Source organism: Rhyacophila brunnea, unplaced genomic scaffold (genome assembly GCF_057557595.1).
Source record: "Rhyacophila brunnea isolate RB1 unplaced genomic scaffold, BYU_Rbru_1.0 scaffold_2, whole genome shotgun sequence".
NCBI classification, from domain to species: domain Eukaryota; kingdom Metazoa; phylum Arthropoda; class Insecta; order Trichoptera; family Rhyacophilidae; genus Rhyacophila; species Rhyacophila brunnea.
In genome coordinates, this window is record NW_028232859.1 from 24,423,384 (window position 1) to 24,441,142 (window position 17,759).

Sequence of the window (17,759 nt, forward strand, 5' to 3'; positions counted from 1 at the left end):
TTTATAATGAATGTTTCGAAACAGTTCACTCAAACGAAATTAGGGCAAAGGAATGAAAATAAGCATTCCAAGAATGAAAATATCAATCATTTACTAAGCTGTTGAGTGGTGTATCTACCCTTTATATTACCACAACACGTGTTATAACAAAGATGGAAGAGAAAATTTTGATAAATAAATACATTTTAGGTTGTTTACAAAACACATTATACACTAGTGGAACCAGATTTTGGCCAAGGGATCCGTCCATTTTGAAAACGCAAATCACAAAAATACATCCATACTATTTGGTTGATAGTGTGTCTTAAAGTTTGCGTATATGCAAATCAAACTAAATGGCAGGCTCTAGGGAGTCGATTTGTTTAATGAAGATTAACTTTTTTATTCGAATACAATAGTACAATATTCGAATCAATTTGATTAAAAAACAAAGATTTATAATTTAAAATGGGTCACAATATGGATTAGTAGAAATACACAAACTTAGAGGAAAGCTCCCGGGAAAATGTGAGTATAAAAGAATATAGATGTATAATAAACGTGATTTAAAATTATCCACTGCAAGGCTTAGGCATTCTTTTAGATCGTTCAACCAAGAGCGGTGCTTAGTTTTTCGCTACCAAACATTTACGCCGAGCTCAATCAGTTATACAATCTATTAGGTCTTAGCACAGAACAGATAATAAATATAATACCAATAGGCTATATTCAATACGCCACATGGTGAAGCAGGCTTTTGAATGTGTGAGTGTCCTACGAAAATGAAGCACGCATTATGCACGTGCAATAGTGTGTGTAATACACCAACATTAAATGAGCGTAAATGCATAAAACGAGAGCAGTTTTCAGTATTCGACGTTAAACGTATTCTAGACAGTAAGTTTAAACCGGATTCATCCTTACTCGAGTCGGTTACCTGCTATCGCCTTACCCGTTGTGTATTTCAGTTCCCATTATTTCTGAGTTCCCTGGGTCTTAGGGTAACTCAATGGCCCTTATAGTATTATAGTATCTCTTGAGTACCATTTTATGACGATAACTAATAGTCAATCGGTAATCTATTCGTCGTGTGTAATGTGAGAGATAAAAAAATTAAGAGTGACTCAAATTGTGATAGAAAGGTGCGTACTGACCATTATTCTGGGACACCACTAAATGAACCAATTGATAAGGTAGCCGACAAGAAAACATGATATATGTCGCCGAACCAGTTTTGACAATTGAGATTTATATGATATTCCACACATAGCCAGAAATTTCCTACTTCGGACCAAAATTCTCAAAGGAATTTCACAAAACAAAGAAAAGTATATATATATATATATCAGAGACACTGTTTAACTAGGTATTTAATGGTTTTTAAATATGTAGGTATAATTCTTGAATAGTCCCAGAGTGAGAGAGAGAGAAATTATTCCGCCTCATTCTATGACTTTTATACTTAAGTGAATAAAAGCCATTTATTTTTTTAGTATTGATAATGATGTTATAACTGAAATAGCTATCGAGTTAAAAAACACATGTACAACTTAATATAATTTATAATATTATTATTTTATTAACCATTATACATTGAAAAATATCTAAAGCATTTCGCGCAAACACTACATTCGGAATGTTAATAAATACCTAATAAAATGGCATTTTTCTTGAATATTGAGAAGGTTAGTTTTTTAATCGTTTATATGTTTGTTGTTATTTGGTGATTTGTGGATGAAATTTCCATTTATTTACTTACTGTATTCTTAACCGGTATTCCATGATCTTGTTATAATTAGTATTCCAAAAAATTGTAGGATAAACTGGCATTGGAAAAAATGCATATCAGAAAGAAATACGGTAGATATCTTTACTTTGTTTCATTATAAAAATGTCGAAAATATTATTTCCGTACAAAATATTTAACACTATTATAGAAAAAAAACATACGTTACTTTTATTCGTCAAAATTATGTTAAATTTGCACAGTTTATATAATGATTTACAATTTTTAATTTTTTGTTACAAGAAGAAGACAAAATGGTTAACTTGTCGACGGATACTAGTTTTTGAAATAACCCTTGAATAATTTGGGATATTTATCACAGTTTTTAACATCACATTTGTGTGAGGCAAGCCAACAATCATCACTAGGTACAACAACTAAAAAGCGCGAAAGACTTACTATTATTGTAGACAACGAAATGGCGAGAGCTATCTATGTCTATTGTGGCAATGGCTGTGACTTGATATTCCTTAAATCAAAAAATGCTAACAAGTTCAGGTGTCGCCTTACAATTGTTTTAAAAAGTTTAGTTTTTTATAAAAGTCTTATTTTAGTTGATTTTTTAATTTAAAAGTATTTAAAAAAAAATAACATTATCTTTTCTAACTATTGTGTATTGTTTCTCTAATAAATAATTTTTAAATAAAATTTATAACCATTAGTGATTTTAATGTATTTTATTTTCTTTAGACTTCGTGGCTTCGAAAAGATTAAAATCCATTGTTATCTATCTATTTTCTATTCTAAAGCAATGTGGCAATACTGATGAAATGAAAATGAATTGGATATAAATACATAATTATTTACAATAATATTTTATCGAAGGGATGCCTATGGCCCCCATGCTCCCCCACTACTGGATCCGCCTACGCTACTGTGTCAGTCCAGAATACTGTTATTCAAAAGTCCCTTTTACTATTGGTTTATATTAGAAATACCGCGTATTTATTTGATGAAAAATCGTGAGTATTATCGAATGTTCCATATATAAAGAATATTGCGTGTGTAAAAATAACCTCGCGACCCATTTTTGGCTTTACATGCACGTTTTAATAAAATATATAATATAGAAAACCCTTTGAGTGAGATGGAAAAAAAAACTAGCCCTCAAAAAGGTCTAAAGAGTTCTCCGGGCGGAAGAAAATCCACAAAAAGGTAAAAATGACGTCCTCAATAGGACAGATGGCGGAAGAACATTAGTGTCCTCTGTTGCTAAGATCAAAGAGGTTTCATATAAACGATGTCGGTCTGCTCGCTAAAGATGTTTGTTACATTGTAATTGCATACGTTTTCAAAATCTTGAACGCATTCAACCGAAATAATACTAAAATCACCATGTTTGTATGTGTATTTATTATAAATATCATACGAGACTGCAGGGATAATAACGCATATAGCACGGGTTCTCAACTACACGGGTAGCCAACTAAATAGTAAACTGATAAAAAATGCAAAATTTACTACGGAAATTAATTTTTATTTGGTGTCTTCATATTTAAATAACATGATATCGAATATGGATCGGATTTTGGATTTTCAAATTAACTGTAAAGTTATCATTGAAAATCAGTGAATTCAATTCTTTATTTCAGATATAGTCACAAACAAAAAGAGTCAGTTTTAGGTGGAAAAAACAAAACGTATCTTCAAGAAAAAAATAGGTACATATGCAAAAAGAGTTCATGTAAGTGAATATATATATAATGATTGATAATGAATATCACTCTTAGAGCAAAAGCCCGAGATGAGTTATGGCTTCCTGAAGTTATCGTCTCCTATTTTTGTACATTCCTTTCCAATCCATAATGCTGATCGCTCACTATTACTATGCCACGTCATCCAACTACCGTAACTTTGCTTTATCAATACTCTGCAGACCAGACGTCTTCACGTTAAAAACATTTCGAGCTGGTCAATCCAAATATATTCGAAAGTCACGACTAGTCCATCTGAATTGGACAATTTTGATATGATAGATTTCTCAAATTATTATTGTAGACTTTATTTTGCATTATTTGTTTCGGATATTGCTCTTGGAAATATTTTTATACATATTACCAGATCATTTTCAGATTTTTAAATGATGACCTAATATTATTCTGATCCATAAGTGAGGAGTAGCCCCAGAAGTGTTTTATATAATGATCTGGATTTTGGCTTTCCAATATTGCACTTCGAATTTCAGATGTTCATGGATTCTAACGTTCTATCGGCTGTCTGTACCTTTTAGTCTTATGATTTCATGGACGATAGAGTTCAGATAGGTTAAGTAGTACATATTATGTGTTTTCAAATAAGTTATACCCAATAGTTTTATTATTGTCATGTAGCTGCATGTAGAGTTGGGTATTTCCCGAGACTATCTCAATATCGAGATTCGGGATTTCCCGAAATGATGAAATTTTGAATTCTCGAGATTCGGGATTTCCAGAAAAGAATTCTCGAGATACCGAGATACTTAAAAAAAAAACTAGTAGAAATCCTAAAATCAGTGTAAAAACAGACAAATTCCAAAAAAATATGTTTTTTTTATTTAAGTAAGAAGACAAACAAAATAGAAGTAGGAAAATAATTCAAAACATTTCTTATTAAAATTGAATTTCTATAAACACAGGCTGTCCAATGGCTGCGTCTGATAATCGCGTACGCTTTTGAGACACGAAATTCCCTGATGTTGAGTCGACGTTGGCTTAATAATTGTGTTAAATGCCCCGATCAGTTTTTTAAAAAAATTTTCTCTTATTTTCTGTCCACTTTTTTCATATAGAAAATCGTCTTTTTTCAATTAATATTTGATAATAAAGAAATCCCGAATCCCGAGAAAAGATTCTCGAGATCCGGGAATTCCCGAAATGTTAAAAATTTCATTTCTCGAGATTCGGGATTGAGAATCTCGAAAATTTGTCGAGAATTCCCGTCGGGAAATTCCCGAACCCCAACTCTAACTGCACGGAACAAATGGTTTTGAAGTAAATCACGAAATAAATCCACATGGACTATATTGTAACGTTAATTTTAACGAAACTACGAAAAAGGCATTAGGTACATTATTAGGTTTCATATTTCGGATTTAAACCCATTACTTGGCTAATTTAAAAAGAGGATGAAACTCGAAATAGATTAGGTACCCGTAACATAGAGAAATATACTCGCGTTTATAAATGTAGGTGTAGAAAATAGATAGTGTTTGTCGACAATACCTACTTTGATGATGTTAGAACAATTTATTTTCCCCATTAATTATCAAGCCAATATTACTTTCCTAAATTCTCAAATCCAAGTCGAACCACGTCATGATATTATCTAAGATACTCGTATGTATATAAAAATCCAACACAAAATAATCTTAAGAAAAATACAGTTGGGAACAATCGATGTATGCGAAATATTTACTATCATGATCGAAAGAATTGCTTGATTATTTTATTAATTAGTATTATTTAAAATTTTTAATCACTCATTTGAAGCTGTGATTGAAAAATAAAAGTAATGTATTTAAGTATTTGTAGTTATTAAAATACTGTTTTCAAATAAAAATTAGATATTATATTTATTATTTATGCCATAGATTTATACTTCCTATCGAAAATACATTTTTTAACTAAAAATGTATTATATTATTGTAACTAAATAACATGTAACTTCTTAGTTCACCTGGTAGAATAAAATATTATATTATAAAGACCTTTCAATCTCATACCATTGATATTGAGATAATAAAAAGCCACAAGATATGAAAGAACTATTCAAATAACAGAAAATTCAATAAAAAGGATCTTCTATATACAATATGTATTCAAAAAGGATTTTATTTCGATTACATTTTGTATTAACTTTGAAAGGCTGGCATGTAAATTTGGTCCATTTATTAATCATTGCATTTGCTTTGTAATTTGTTCGTTGCGAATGTAAGCTTACAGTTATTTTCAAAATACGAAATTAATTTAAAAAAAACAGTATGTTTCTTTGATTTTCGCAAACCTGATCAAAAAAAGCCTCAAAATTTCAGTGAAAATTATAATTTTGCTTACATCAGTTGAAATCATGGAAACACGTTTGATGTTTTTGAGTTTTCAAATATTAAATCAACATTCAATATTAATGTAATCACTTTTAAAATATTATTGAAATTATATATATATATATATATATATATATATATATATATATAGATAAAAAATAGGATGTGGTGTAAATAAATAATAAGATGAATTACGAGTAGGTATATTTTATATCAAAATTACGAGAACTTTTAGAGTGTATTGTAAATAGGCTTCATTTGTTTAAAAATGACTAAACTGTTTGCACAGTTAGGAAATATAATGGTGTATTACAAAATAATAATTTATGTTTATTTTTGAACAAAATATAACTTCGGCATTTAAAAGGACAGAACAATATTTTTCTAGTGTTCTGAACTGCCGCCTTACAGCACCATTAGCGTAATTAAAAAACATTCACAAAGATTAATAAATCACGGACGAATCCCACCAAACTTTCTAATATTTCTGCGCAAATAATATTTTTGCCGTACACATTTAGTAGGTATTGCTCTCATTGCAAAAAAGGTTAGCAGAAAAAAAACTTTTCATCTCGGATAAAAACAGACACAAAAAAGATTTCCTTTGTTCAGTGTATCAATTCTCATTAAATGGAATTATATACATTGGAAAAACAAGCAAATCCTGTGTTTATTAAAGAGATTGGCTTGTTTTATTTGAATTTAAAATAACTGCCGTTATTATAAAATTAATGTAAATATATCTTCATCTTTTGGTGCTGTCTTTTTTCGAATATTTACGACCCAATTGCTGTATATCTTATTTTATGCCACAAAACATCTTGGTGATTTAACCACATATGGAATTCGCGTAACCATTTTATTGAACCTCATTTTCCTAAACCTCTCCAACTAGGTATTAATCTTTTCTTGTATTATAAGTTAGATCAAAATCATACATCTCATTATGGAAAACATACTGTATTTCTGTTTATTTACTCAGTTCAAGAAATCCTCATCTTTCGTTCATAAAAACAAATTTTGAAAGCCTACAAGCTTTCAAAAGGTTTTTTTTTTAAGTTCATATTAGACTACGTAGCGCAATATGCACCTGATCGCCTTCAACAGAGTGTCAAGACCTATGTCTCGATTGCAGAATATATTATGTTTAACTATTTTAAAAGTGTTATTTGCCATCTTATCTTAATTCTGATTTTGACCTTATGGTCCGGCTTACAGTTTTCCCATATCCGGTATCGATGAAATAGATGATATTTTATCATTTTTTTACCCAAATTTCAACATTTTTTAGATGAGTAATTTTTAAGATAAATTTCCCGTTGGAAAATTAAAAACAACCCTTGACAGAGTTACAAAAACTATTTTTTTGGCAACAATTTGTTGAATAATTATGATTATCAGTGTTAATTACTTCCCTACTTAAATGTATTTGGCAACCAATATCCACGATCCACATTTATTTCACGTACATTTTGTTTTCGTCAAATCTTAATTTATAACTAACTGACCGATACTGATTCGTATGGGAGTAAATGTGATGTCGGACTTTGGGATTTGGTACATAGTGAAAAATGAAATTTAAAATTTTTGTTTTAATATGTGATAAAAATGAAATATTATCATGTATGAAATCATCAATGAAATATTATATTATAAGCACCACTTTAATATATAAATTGTAAATAAATTATTTAAATTAAGCTTGCCCATTCCACACGCTAGTAATGATACTATAATATGATGTATTACATAGTTTATTTTGAAAATCTGTGAAGTATTCAGTATAAACATTATATTTACATGATTAATATGATTTAACATACATCTCAAAAATATATTTCTCATGGCGTAAATTTATATGATCGGCAGCATTTTACGATTCAGGGATATAGTTATTATTCTCTCTCAGAGTCAAGAAATAGATTCTGGCTGGCGTAACGTTAGCGTACCTTTTCATGTATTTTATGTATAGGCTGATTTTATTTATATGAGAAGCTAAGCACTTGGCGAATTTTCCGCTAATGTGACACTGTCAAAGTTGGGTCGGTCGACTAAACGTGCTTTATTGACGTAGTGAGCCATGTGGATAGGAAAATGTTAAATAAATTAAAACGACTTGCTTTGTACTTTTTATTTTATTTATGAGCCTGTCTTGTACTACTTATATGTTGTGTATATTTTATTATCACATAATTACAAATAATATAGCAGTAAGTACATAAGCAAACAAGCTTTTATTACAAAATGTTGCGTGCCTTGTACTTGGACTGCGAGACTTTAAATATTTTGGGATGATATTGCATATGACCACAGAATTTTTGAAATTTTCATCCGTTATCTTTATTTTTTTAAATTGCGTTTTATGATCGAAAAAAAATTTTGGTACTTACAACTTATGTCCATATATGCCATAAAAATTAATTTCGTTATTTTTTCTAGGTAATAAGTTACGATTCATCCCGCGGAGGCGTCTCCGTGATCACTGACAAGGGTGAAGCAACAACGTCTTACTTGCTCATCCAGGACGCATCAGCATCAGACTCTGGGAAGTACTCGTGCAGCCCGTCCAACGCTGATGTCGCCAGCGTGAGGGTTCATGTTCTCAATGGTATGTTTATTCATCTTTAAAAAACTTTGTTTGGCTAAATAATGGATGCAGTATGTGAAGAATAAAAGAGCCCTTGTAAAAGACTCTGCTTATTGATATCAGGGTCTTCTAATATATAAATGTTTTTGCAAACAGATAAATGTAGATGAATTTTATTGAAAAAAATAACTATATTGCTATATAGATGATTATCGTGTCTTTATAATTATTTATTATGATAACGCATCTATTTTAATATTGCGATTTTCAATAGAACATACAAAAAAGATAGAAAATCAATTTTATGACTAGTAAAATAATAATGGTATGTAGTCAGTAGTTACTGGTCTTGTTTCATACACTTCTTTAACATACTTATTATTATTTAATAAACTATTTTTTTATACCACGAATAGTTCACAAGATTTAAGAATATAACATTATTTTATTCACCATACCTACATAATTTGAAAATCTTTATGAAAAATATATAAAAACTAGAAACAAAAAAATTGAGAAAAAATATGACACCCAACAGGTTTGAACCTGCGACCTCCGGGTTTCGCGTCAATGTGTTCTGACCACTAAGCTATCCATGTCCTATATAATTGCGACGAAGTTAACTAGTATTTGTACAATAATCTCTGAAGCGTTTTTTAAATTGCGTTATTGAGCTGAGTCGAATCCCGGGGCTCGAATCCCGGGGCGCGAATCCCGGGGGTGCATGCTCGAACCTGGTGGGTGTCGTATTTTTTTTAAAAAGCTTTTTTCTAGTAGTTATATATTTAATAAATTGCTGTGTGACCACAACATATTATACTACACATCAGTGTCTGAGAAATCCTGTAAGTATAGTAATTTTAATATTTTTATAAAAAACAATATTTTTGACTATCATTGAATATGTACTGTCGCTGGTAGTCACCGCATATAATATTATAATGTAGTGTATTATTATGTGCTGAATACAACGTGTTTATTCTTATTACCTACAATTATCGATAAATAATCAAATCGTAATGTTTATATACTTTGACTACCTAAGTATGTTATAAGATAATAATCACTATGTAATAAATCTACTTAAAAATAGCGTATAATAATTTTCTATTTCTTCTTCGCGGAGCTACAACCCTGAATGGGTCTATCAGTATTTACTTCAAACCCAGATCTCAACAAAGTCCTTACAGTTTTGGACTCTTAAATTCTTAAAACCTGCATAAATACTATCCTTCTATATTGTACGAAGTTCACTAGCTCCATATTTTGTCTTTGATATTCTAGAATGTCACTTTTTTGTCATGCATGACTCATCTATCTTATGATACATAACCTAATGAATTTTATGAGCTGTATGGTGTGTGGGCCGGGCCTCTCATGTAAAATATACAATGCACTGTATTTTTATCTCTACTCCGACTGTCATTGACGGATCCGAAAAAACCACGCAGCACATTCCTCTCAAATGAGCTCAGTACTCTTTTAACATTTTTTCAATGTATACAATAATAAAATTTTGTATCCAATGCATTTCAAGTATCACTTTAATGTCTTTGAATGTAGCATTTTGGTTAGAACAAAACGACATTTTTAGACTAGCACAATTTATTCCTCACTTAATTTCGTTTTCACGTATATCACTGTTAATGGAAAAGCCCAGATAGGAGAAATTGTTAACCCTCTCAAAAGTGCTATTGTGCGCTCTGAAAGTGTCAGATGTTCCGTCCGGCCTTCTGGAGACAACCATATATTTGTTTTTTTCTACCATTAACACTGAGTCCTAATGTGCTGGCACTTTTTTAAGATCCGCAAACACTTATCTCACATCATTTTACTTTTCTCATATAATCAAAATCACACATAATCATATACCATTGCAAATGATAATATATACATAGTGTTTGCTATTATACAATATAAACACAATTATTATATCAATCTAAGGGGTTGTCTAGAAATAGCGTCACACGTTTTGAGTAGTCTTTGACCCGGAAAATGGGAAGGGGTTGAAATATGTTATCCCTCTGTCTAAATTGTCGATATTTATAATAATATCGATTTCAGTGTATAAATTCTGAATATTTTGTTAACTGTAAGCTGTCAATTCTTAGTGGGAAATAATAAGTTTAATTAGTATAGTACTTAATTATTACACATTGTTTTATATTTTATGGCGTCACATTTTTTATATAAACCCTTTCTAGATCCGGCTCAAAGGACCATTTTTATATGTTGCGCTTTTTATAGTGGACTGTAATTAATTTTGATAGAATGATTGTGTTGGTGGATATAGATTCTGGGGGGAGGGGTTATGTTAGGATGCCAGGCACTAACATTATTGCTGTTGAGGCTGGATCTTTGGTCTGGTTGCACTACCACTTGCGCGGTATTGTTTGCTGGGTCACCCGATGCGTTGAACTTGATGTTCAAATGTGGTTTAGGTTATCAGTGTTTGTACGCGCGCGATCGATGAATGGCTGCCGTTTTTATATTAATAATCGGTCGACTGCTGATTCGTAACTGCGTAGCGCCTGGTCTTGCAATATTACTGAGGATTTGAGGAGATATGAGGGAAATATAGGCCACCATAATTGGTCCAACCAGATGACCCTTTACACATAAAACCAAAGAAAACTATACATATATAAATAAAAAATACTTTGAATCAAGTTAGTCTTGGATAGAAATAGTAAAAACTGAACGGTACGTCTGAAAACGTATAATAATTTCAATCCTAGAATAACTTAAGAGCACCGTATAACATTTCTGCTGTCTCAGCCTTACTGAGACACTAATTTAATTCAATGTAAAACGAATACTACTTGTAAAAGTAATAAAATACTCGGGGACTGTACACTCTAGTGACGCGAAAGTTTTCCAAATCAGCAAAATGCACAAGTCACAGTGTGCACGTAAATTCGCGAAAGGATGCTTGTTTGACAAAAAGCAATAAAAGTAGCGAATCCGGATGCTAATAAATCTTGGACGTATAAAATTTTGGCATTCATGCATTTCTATGAAATGATTAAAATACCTGAAGTTGTTTTCTTTGACAAATGGGAATGTGAAAACATTGCATAATTTATCTGTCACCATCTTCTTTATCGTAGATATAAAATCTACTAAGCCGTTCCACCGATATTTTTTTATATTTCTAACGATAATAAATTATTCGTTACCGAAATTCTATAGATTATTTTTTGTAAAATTTCAATGTAAATAATAGATACATTTTAAGAATTCGCTAATTCTACACAATAAAAAATAATCATGCAATTTGTTTTTATTAAGCTTCGTTTAGACATCCAAAAATTACGGCAGCCTAATTCGATGATAAATTATCGCAACAAATGTTTCACCTACTTCTTTTCACAACCTAATTCTCTACAGACTTTTGAAAACATTGAGTAATTCAATTTCTTATCTGAAACTTTATCGAGACAAACAATTTACTCCTACTTATTTACTTTTGAGAAACTCGTTTGTTTTGTCAAAACACTGCAATTATTTTAAGTGTTGAAATTTAATAATACTAAGAATAAGCGTTAGGATTATAGTATTCTAACTTTGTCTCAATATAATTATTGTTGAGTTATCTTTGTGATGCTAGCTGCTTTAATGTCTTGAGTATATTTACTCTATCCGCACTGAGGGCTGTACAAAACCAGCATGTAAGTGCGACGGAGTTTTCAGAAGTTCTTAATAACAAAGATATGAATGAGAATATGATGGAATAAATTGGAGTGTATGACTAAGATTTACTACCTTAAGGATTGTTTACACCGGCTTAGTGCTAATCATTAGTAATCAATACTAATACTAATCTTGCCACGTGTATAAACAGCCGTATATAGCCGGAAAGTAGTCTTTCTCTATTTATATTCTTGCTATGAGAGTTTTACTATACGAAGACGGCTAATAACAATAGAAAAAAGAAGAAACAGGTCAAAATGCATAACTTTCAGCTACCAGTTGCATTTGCACAATATGTATGTAGTAAAATTATGAAATGTTCACAGGTGAGCGGCCAGAAGCGATGCAGACTGGTTCAGCCCGACAAGCAGTCAGTCTCCTGAGTTTGTTCCTCTTCTTCGTCATGACGGCTGCCTACAAGACCTTGGCCACAACTCCAACATCTCAGAGATGATCTCCATGACTTGGGATCTAGAAATTTATCTTAGCTGTGATTAAATTTGTTGTAATATTATAAATATTATAATGTATCTCATACTTAATTAAGATTATGAATGTGAACTGTTTTTATTCTACAATTTGTTTGCCTTAATTTGTGTACAAGGCATGCATATTTTTCGCAATAAATTAATAAATGAAAAACGTGATTTATGTATTTATTTCAGACCCAAATTTAATATTTCGAAACAAAAAGTGTACAACAAAGAGAATTCTGATGGCAAAGTAATGTGTTTTATACGTTGCTGAATACTCAAGTCATGCAAACGTTATAGGGATTAGGTCCAGAGGGATTGAAAATTTTATTAAATATGAAAAAAATACCGACTTCTATACTACACACATATTAGATGGGTTCAGATAAAGCAATAATGGCATTAAAAATATCACCATATAGCAGCAGGGTGATAACCGTAAACCAGGAGTCAGCAACCCATTCAAACTTATGGCGCAAAATCAACTTTTAATTTTAACACATGTTTAAAATAAATAATTGAGTAGGTAGTGTACAAAAATAAGTTTAAAATTTTTATAATTACAATCAAATACAGAAATATTGGAAGTACGGGATATGAAACATATTATATAATTTATAAAAAAACAAAACCGTTTGAATATTGAGTAAAATCATAAATAATAGATTTAAAATCAAATATAGCATTTTGTCATCTTGCTTAATATGACTTTTATAGTCAAAATTTCTATATTTACTTTAAAAATTGAACTGGAAATTGAATTTAAAACACCCAGATGTTCATAAATCGATCAAGAAGTAAAAAATCTTAAAAACCAAAACCCTGAGCAAACCTTAAATGTATATATTATACTTCCAAATGGGACTACCATTTGATAGAATTGATTGATCCCGCATCATTTTTGGTAAGCATCAATAAAATTGTTGGTTTTCCAACAATAATTTCTTCATTATATTGTCATCTTCAAAATTCCATATTTGGTTGGCTTGGGACGTTATTTATATAGACAATATCTCTAAGTAGGTTTTTAATATCGGAATAATTCAACAAATGGGACGCATGCTATTTTATATGAGTGGGTATGGTGACTGATTTATATGTAGCAAAATGTACGTGCAAGACGCATTCGGCCCCTCTCCCATCGTTTGCCCGCCCCTGATGCAAATAATATACGAAAAGAAGACAACGACAAAAAGAAAATACAACACAATTAGACAAATAATCTACAAAGGTGGTATAATTATAGTAAGTTGAAATGAATACATATACTCTGGTTGACAGAAAAAGGAGGGGACCTGGAAATATTGAGGACAAAGGTTAAGTTTAAGTAATCTTAATTCTTACTTCATTTTTATGAAAATAGTTACGATTTTAATTTGGTAATGTTTTTTATAAATGATGTTTAGAATTTTATGCAGAAAATATACTACGTAATTCCATATGCTAAAACCCTAAAATCGAGATGAACGGGACACATAGCTCATAATATACAGAATGCTCGTTGGAAAAATGCAAAATACAGTGGTACTCGAGTCTCAAAGGCATAAGATGGTCGAACGCCTGTCCTTATAGTAAGTACACACGCATGTTCTTTCTCTATGGTTTTACGCTCGTTTCAACATGTCTCAGCGTGTCTGGCATCTAGCTCGATGGTTTTTTGTTCGACATCGAACAAAATGGGCTATTCGAAAAAGATTGAAGGTCCATAATTCTTGCTCGATGCAGTTTGAGTGAGGGAGTGAGGACGTACCGGCAAGGCTCTTGTGGCATCGCTCTCACTCGTAGTCGAAGTCGTGGCCGTGCGACGGTGGCGTCAAAGCGTCTTGTGTCGAGTTGCTCGACTGTGTGGGCGCAACGACGAGCATGCTTGTAATTCAATATGCTCGATCGAGCAAAACCGTCGAGCAAGCACGTACGTGGGTACTAGGCTATAGGTATGCAAAGATTGACGAACTATTAAGATTTGACGGAATTCCATGTGAAATGAAAAATGAAGTAAGTAGTGCATTGAAACACGCTGATGATGATACAGAGAATAAAATATGAATATTTTCTTTATTTTAGCAATAAAAAGTATACGAGAAGACAGTTAAATCTTTCATATTGTGATAAAACCGTTAAACTTACACACAAATCGATCTTTGTGCAACCTAAAATAAATTTCTGTATAGTTGATGAATAAAAATAAATAAACATTTTTGTCACCATTATTTCAAGATGGCGCCGTTTAATAAAGGATGTCAAATGGCACCGAGTAGGTTCGCGAATAACAGAAAATAACTGCGCCAGAATTAGTTAAAAACGTTTGTCTTACGACATTTCCAGGTCATGCTAGTCCAGTAGTAGTCACTAACAAATTACATCATAAAAATCAACATGGCATCGAATTATAATTAATATGTAAATACCATTTTATATAATAATAGTTGAAAAATAAGGATGGTTTTATTTTTCAATATAGGAATGAAAAACACAACACAAAGTTACACACTGATAAATTTGATAAAAAATGAGTCCAATAGTTTTAAACCATTGATGTACTACTGGATGAATCATATGCTTCTCGCCCGATTTTCAGCGACTCGGCCAGTGTTAAAACTTACTGTTTTAATATCAGCGGACTTAACTCGATATAAGCTCACTAAATATTTGTCTCGAAAGCGACCTGGCAATAATTATGAGTAAGCCCGATCTAGCTTGAATCTTACTCTAACTAATAGTCAGCGCATGACGACTTGCTTTGTCCGCTCAGACATGAATTTTTGGTAGCTTGCAAGCTTTGGGTTGCAGACACCCTTAGGGTCACTATTCCAAGAACAAAAATTTAGTTTTACAGCCAGGGCAATACGTGTGAAATTCGGAAATCCATGTTAATGGTCTTAACACATTATACCTACAAGGAAATATTATAAGACGATATTCGTAATATCTTCTTTTGTGGTACATTTTTAAAATGACACTTGTATGGGAACTCCTCATCTAGTAGTATATCAATGTTTTAAACCCACGATTTCAAACGCAACTGGTGCGTTGCCCATCAGGTTGCCATTAGATAAAAAGGTCCACAGCGAATGGGTTAAGCATTGGATTATAATGTCGTGGGTCCCAGGTTCGAATTCTGGGTCTGGCAAATACACATATTGTTTTTCAATTTGTGTTTGAGTCTGGACCAATTAGGTTGAGCAAGTGGTTATCATTCATTTATCGTAAAAAACAATATTCTGTTAATAAAAACCTATCTGTGGGGGTCCATCATGGTAAAAAAAAAGTTTTAAAAGATGTTAACTGACATTTTTATAATTTCGAGAAAAAACGAGATAACCGCTGTGGCTCCTAAGTAATAAAGAAAATAAATAAATATGTTAAAATATAAATGTATAAATATGTCATTTACAATAAATTAGACAACCTTAGAATTCAGTGTTTAAAACTTTCAAATTGGAAGTGAACATAAATTGAAATTAAATGTTAAATTATCATTCATGCATATAGTGGAAGATGCAATCAACGTGACCAATTAAATCATTTCAAGACACTGTAATTAGCTATTGGAGCTATTTAATTATCGGAGGTGGAGTTAACAATCATTTTTAAAATAATTTTCAAACCAAACAAGCTATTTCTAGTTTGATAAGCAATTTATTACGTATTTATGAAGCTTTAGAAGTTGTACAAACCGGCTGTATAACTCAATTCACTTCAAATGTGGGGTTAACAACTTTTAAAACTATAAAATTCAAATAATTCTTTGAATGCATTGTGATATTATATTCTCGGGAGTGACTTAATTTTGCAAAAAAAACAATAAGTAAATATTTTCTCGCAAAAAATCGTGTTGTTTTTGGTGTATTTAATATTTGCGCAGTGAGACGAAAAATGTCGATTTCGTATTATTGGAAATTTCCAATAAACTCCAGTTTGAGCGTGTAGTTTTTCTCATTTTAATATAAAGTGACATTTTGCTTGCTTACATTATGTGCATACACTCTCACGATACTGAAAATTCAAATGACGCATCACTTTCGAAACGATACGTTCAAGTGTTTTGCATGATTTTTTCCGACTGAATTCCATATCAATGTAGAAGTATGAAAAGAAAAACTTTTTATTGAGTTATTTTGAGTATACGTAGGTTTCAAAATCCAAAGGGTGGCCGTAAAAATGATTGATAATCAGTTATGCAGGCGAGCTTTAGTGAAGATAACATATCTTTTAGTTGTCATTGCACGTGGCAGGTTCCATAAATGTAAGGTATTGTGGATCAAAAATACTTTTCTTTGGGCTCAGTATTACTGACCCACAAGGCTATAGGAATATACATACCAACGCGATGCCAGTCCTTGCTGGAAAGCCCAGGTAATGGGAAGACTTATTGTACACATTCTTGCGTATGCCGTTGCGTTGTGTGCATGGAAGGAAGCGATTGATATCGTCTTCCAAGGGCAGACAAACGTGTTTTTTTTTTATCGATTTTAAGACCATTAGACTTCTCAGTTAACCGGAGATAGCGGTTTTACCTTGAAGCTTTATCAGCTTTTCCTCCTTGTTTATGTGGTGGATTTCAGAATATCGATCACATTATCTGGGAGTGCGCCCCATATTTGGGTTGAAAATAAAGAGATTATTAAGTCGGTATGACCCTCAGTTAGATCAGTCGGCCACTGCGAATTTAGTATCTAAGGAAAATTTATCAGCTATAAAAATATTTGCGGCATTTTATGCCAAGCAAGAAGATTTTTCTCACGGATGATAGGAATCACGCACACTCTAACACACTCCAACGGAGGTCTTGAAAAGTTGCTACTAAGAAACTATCTTCACAAGTTTAAACAACGCCTAACGTTTATTGCACCATGATATACATCCAGATAATGACTGTGAAAACGTAGAGAGAAAGCAAGTAAGCTGGTATTTTTCAATTTCCAGGTGATGGCTCTATACAGAATTGGTCTTATTGTAAATAATTACAAACTAATCTGACGCATCTCAAAATCCGCCAAGAAATATTTACTAACTAACAATATGTAATTTGAATAATATAATATTGTGGTTAGAAAAAATGTTTGTTTTTACAAATACGTTTTTATACTTAGTTTAGAAAAAACTTTGATGTACTTACTTCCATTTGTAGGTTTATGTGCCACACGAATCCGTGCCATTTTATATTTATATTACGTGCTATGTAGATTTTATTGCCAACATTTATACTAGAATGCTCAG

At 31.6% G+C, this 17,759-nt stretch overlaps 1 protein-coding gene across 1 annotated transcript in view; it reads left to right on the plus strand.

Annotated features, from left to right (window-relative positions):
• Positions 1-12,548, plus strand: part of LOC147072105 (zwei Ig domain protein zig-8-like) — a 76,955-nt gene extending 64,407 nt beyond the window's left edge. Inside the window, exons 5-6 of the mRNA XM_085947728.1 lie at positions 8,226-8,394; positions 12,393-12,548. Of these exons, the coding sequence (XP_085803854.1) occupies positions 8,226-8,394; positions 12,393-12,520 (297 nt within the window). The 3' untranslated portion in view covers positions 12,521-12,548. The remainder of the gene's footprint in view (positions 1-8,225; positions 8,395-12,392) is intronic.
• Positions 12,549-17,759: the final 5,211 nt, after the last annotated feature.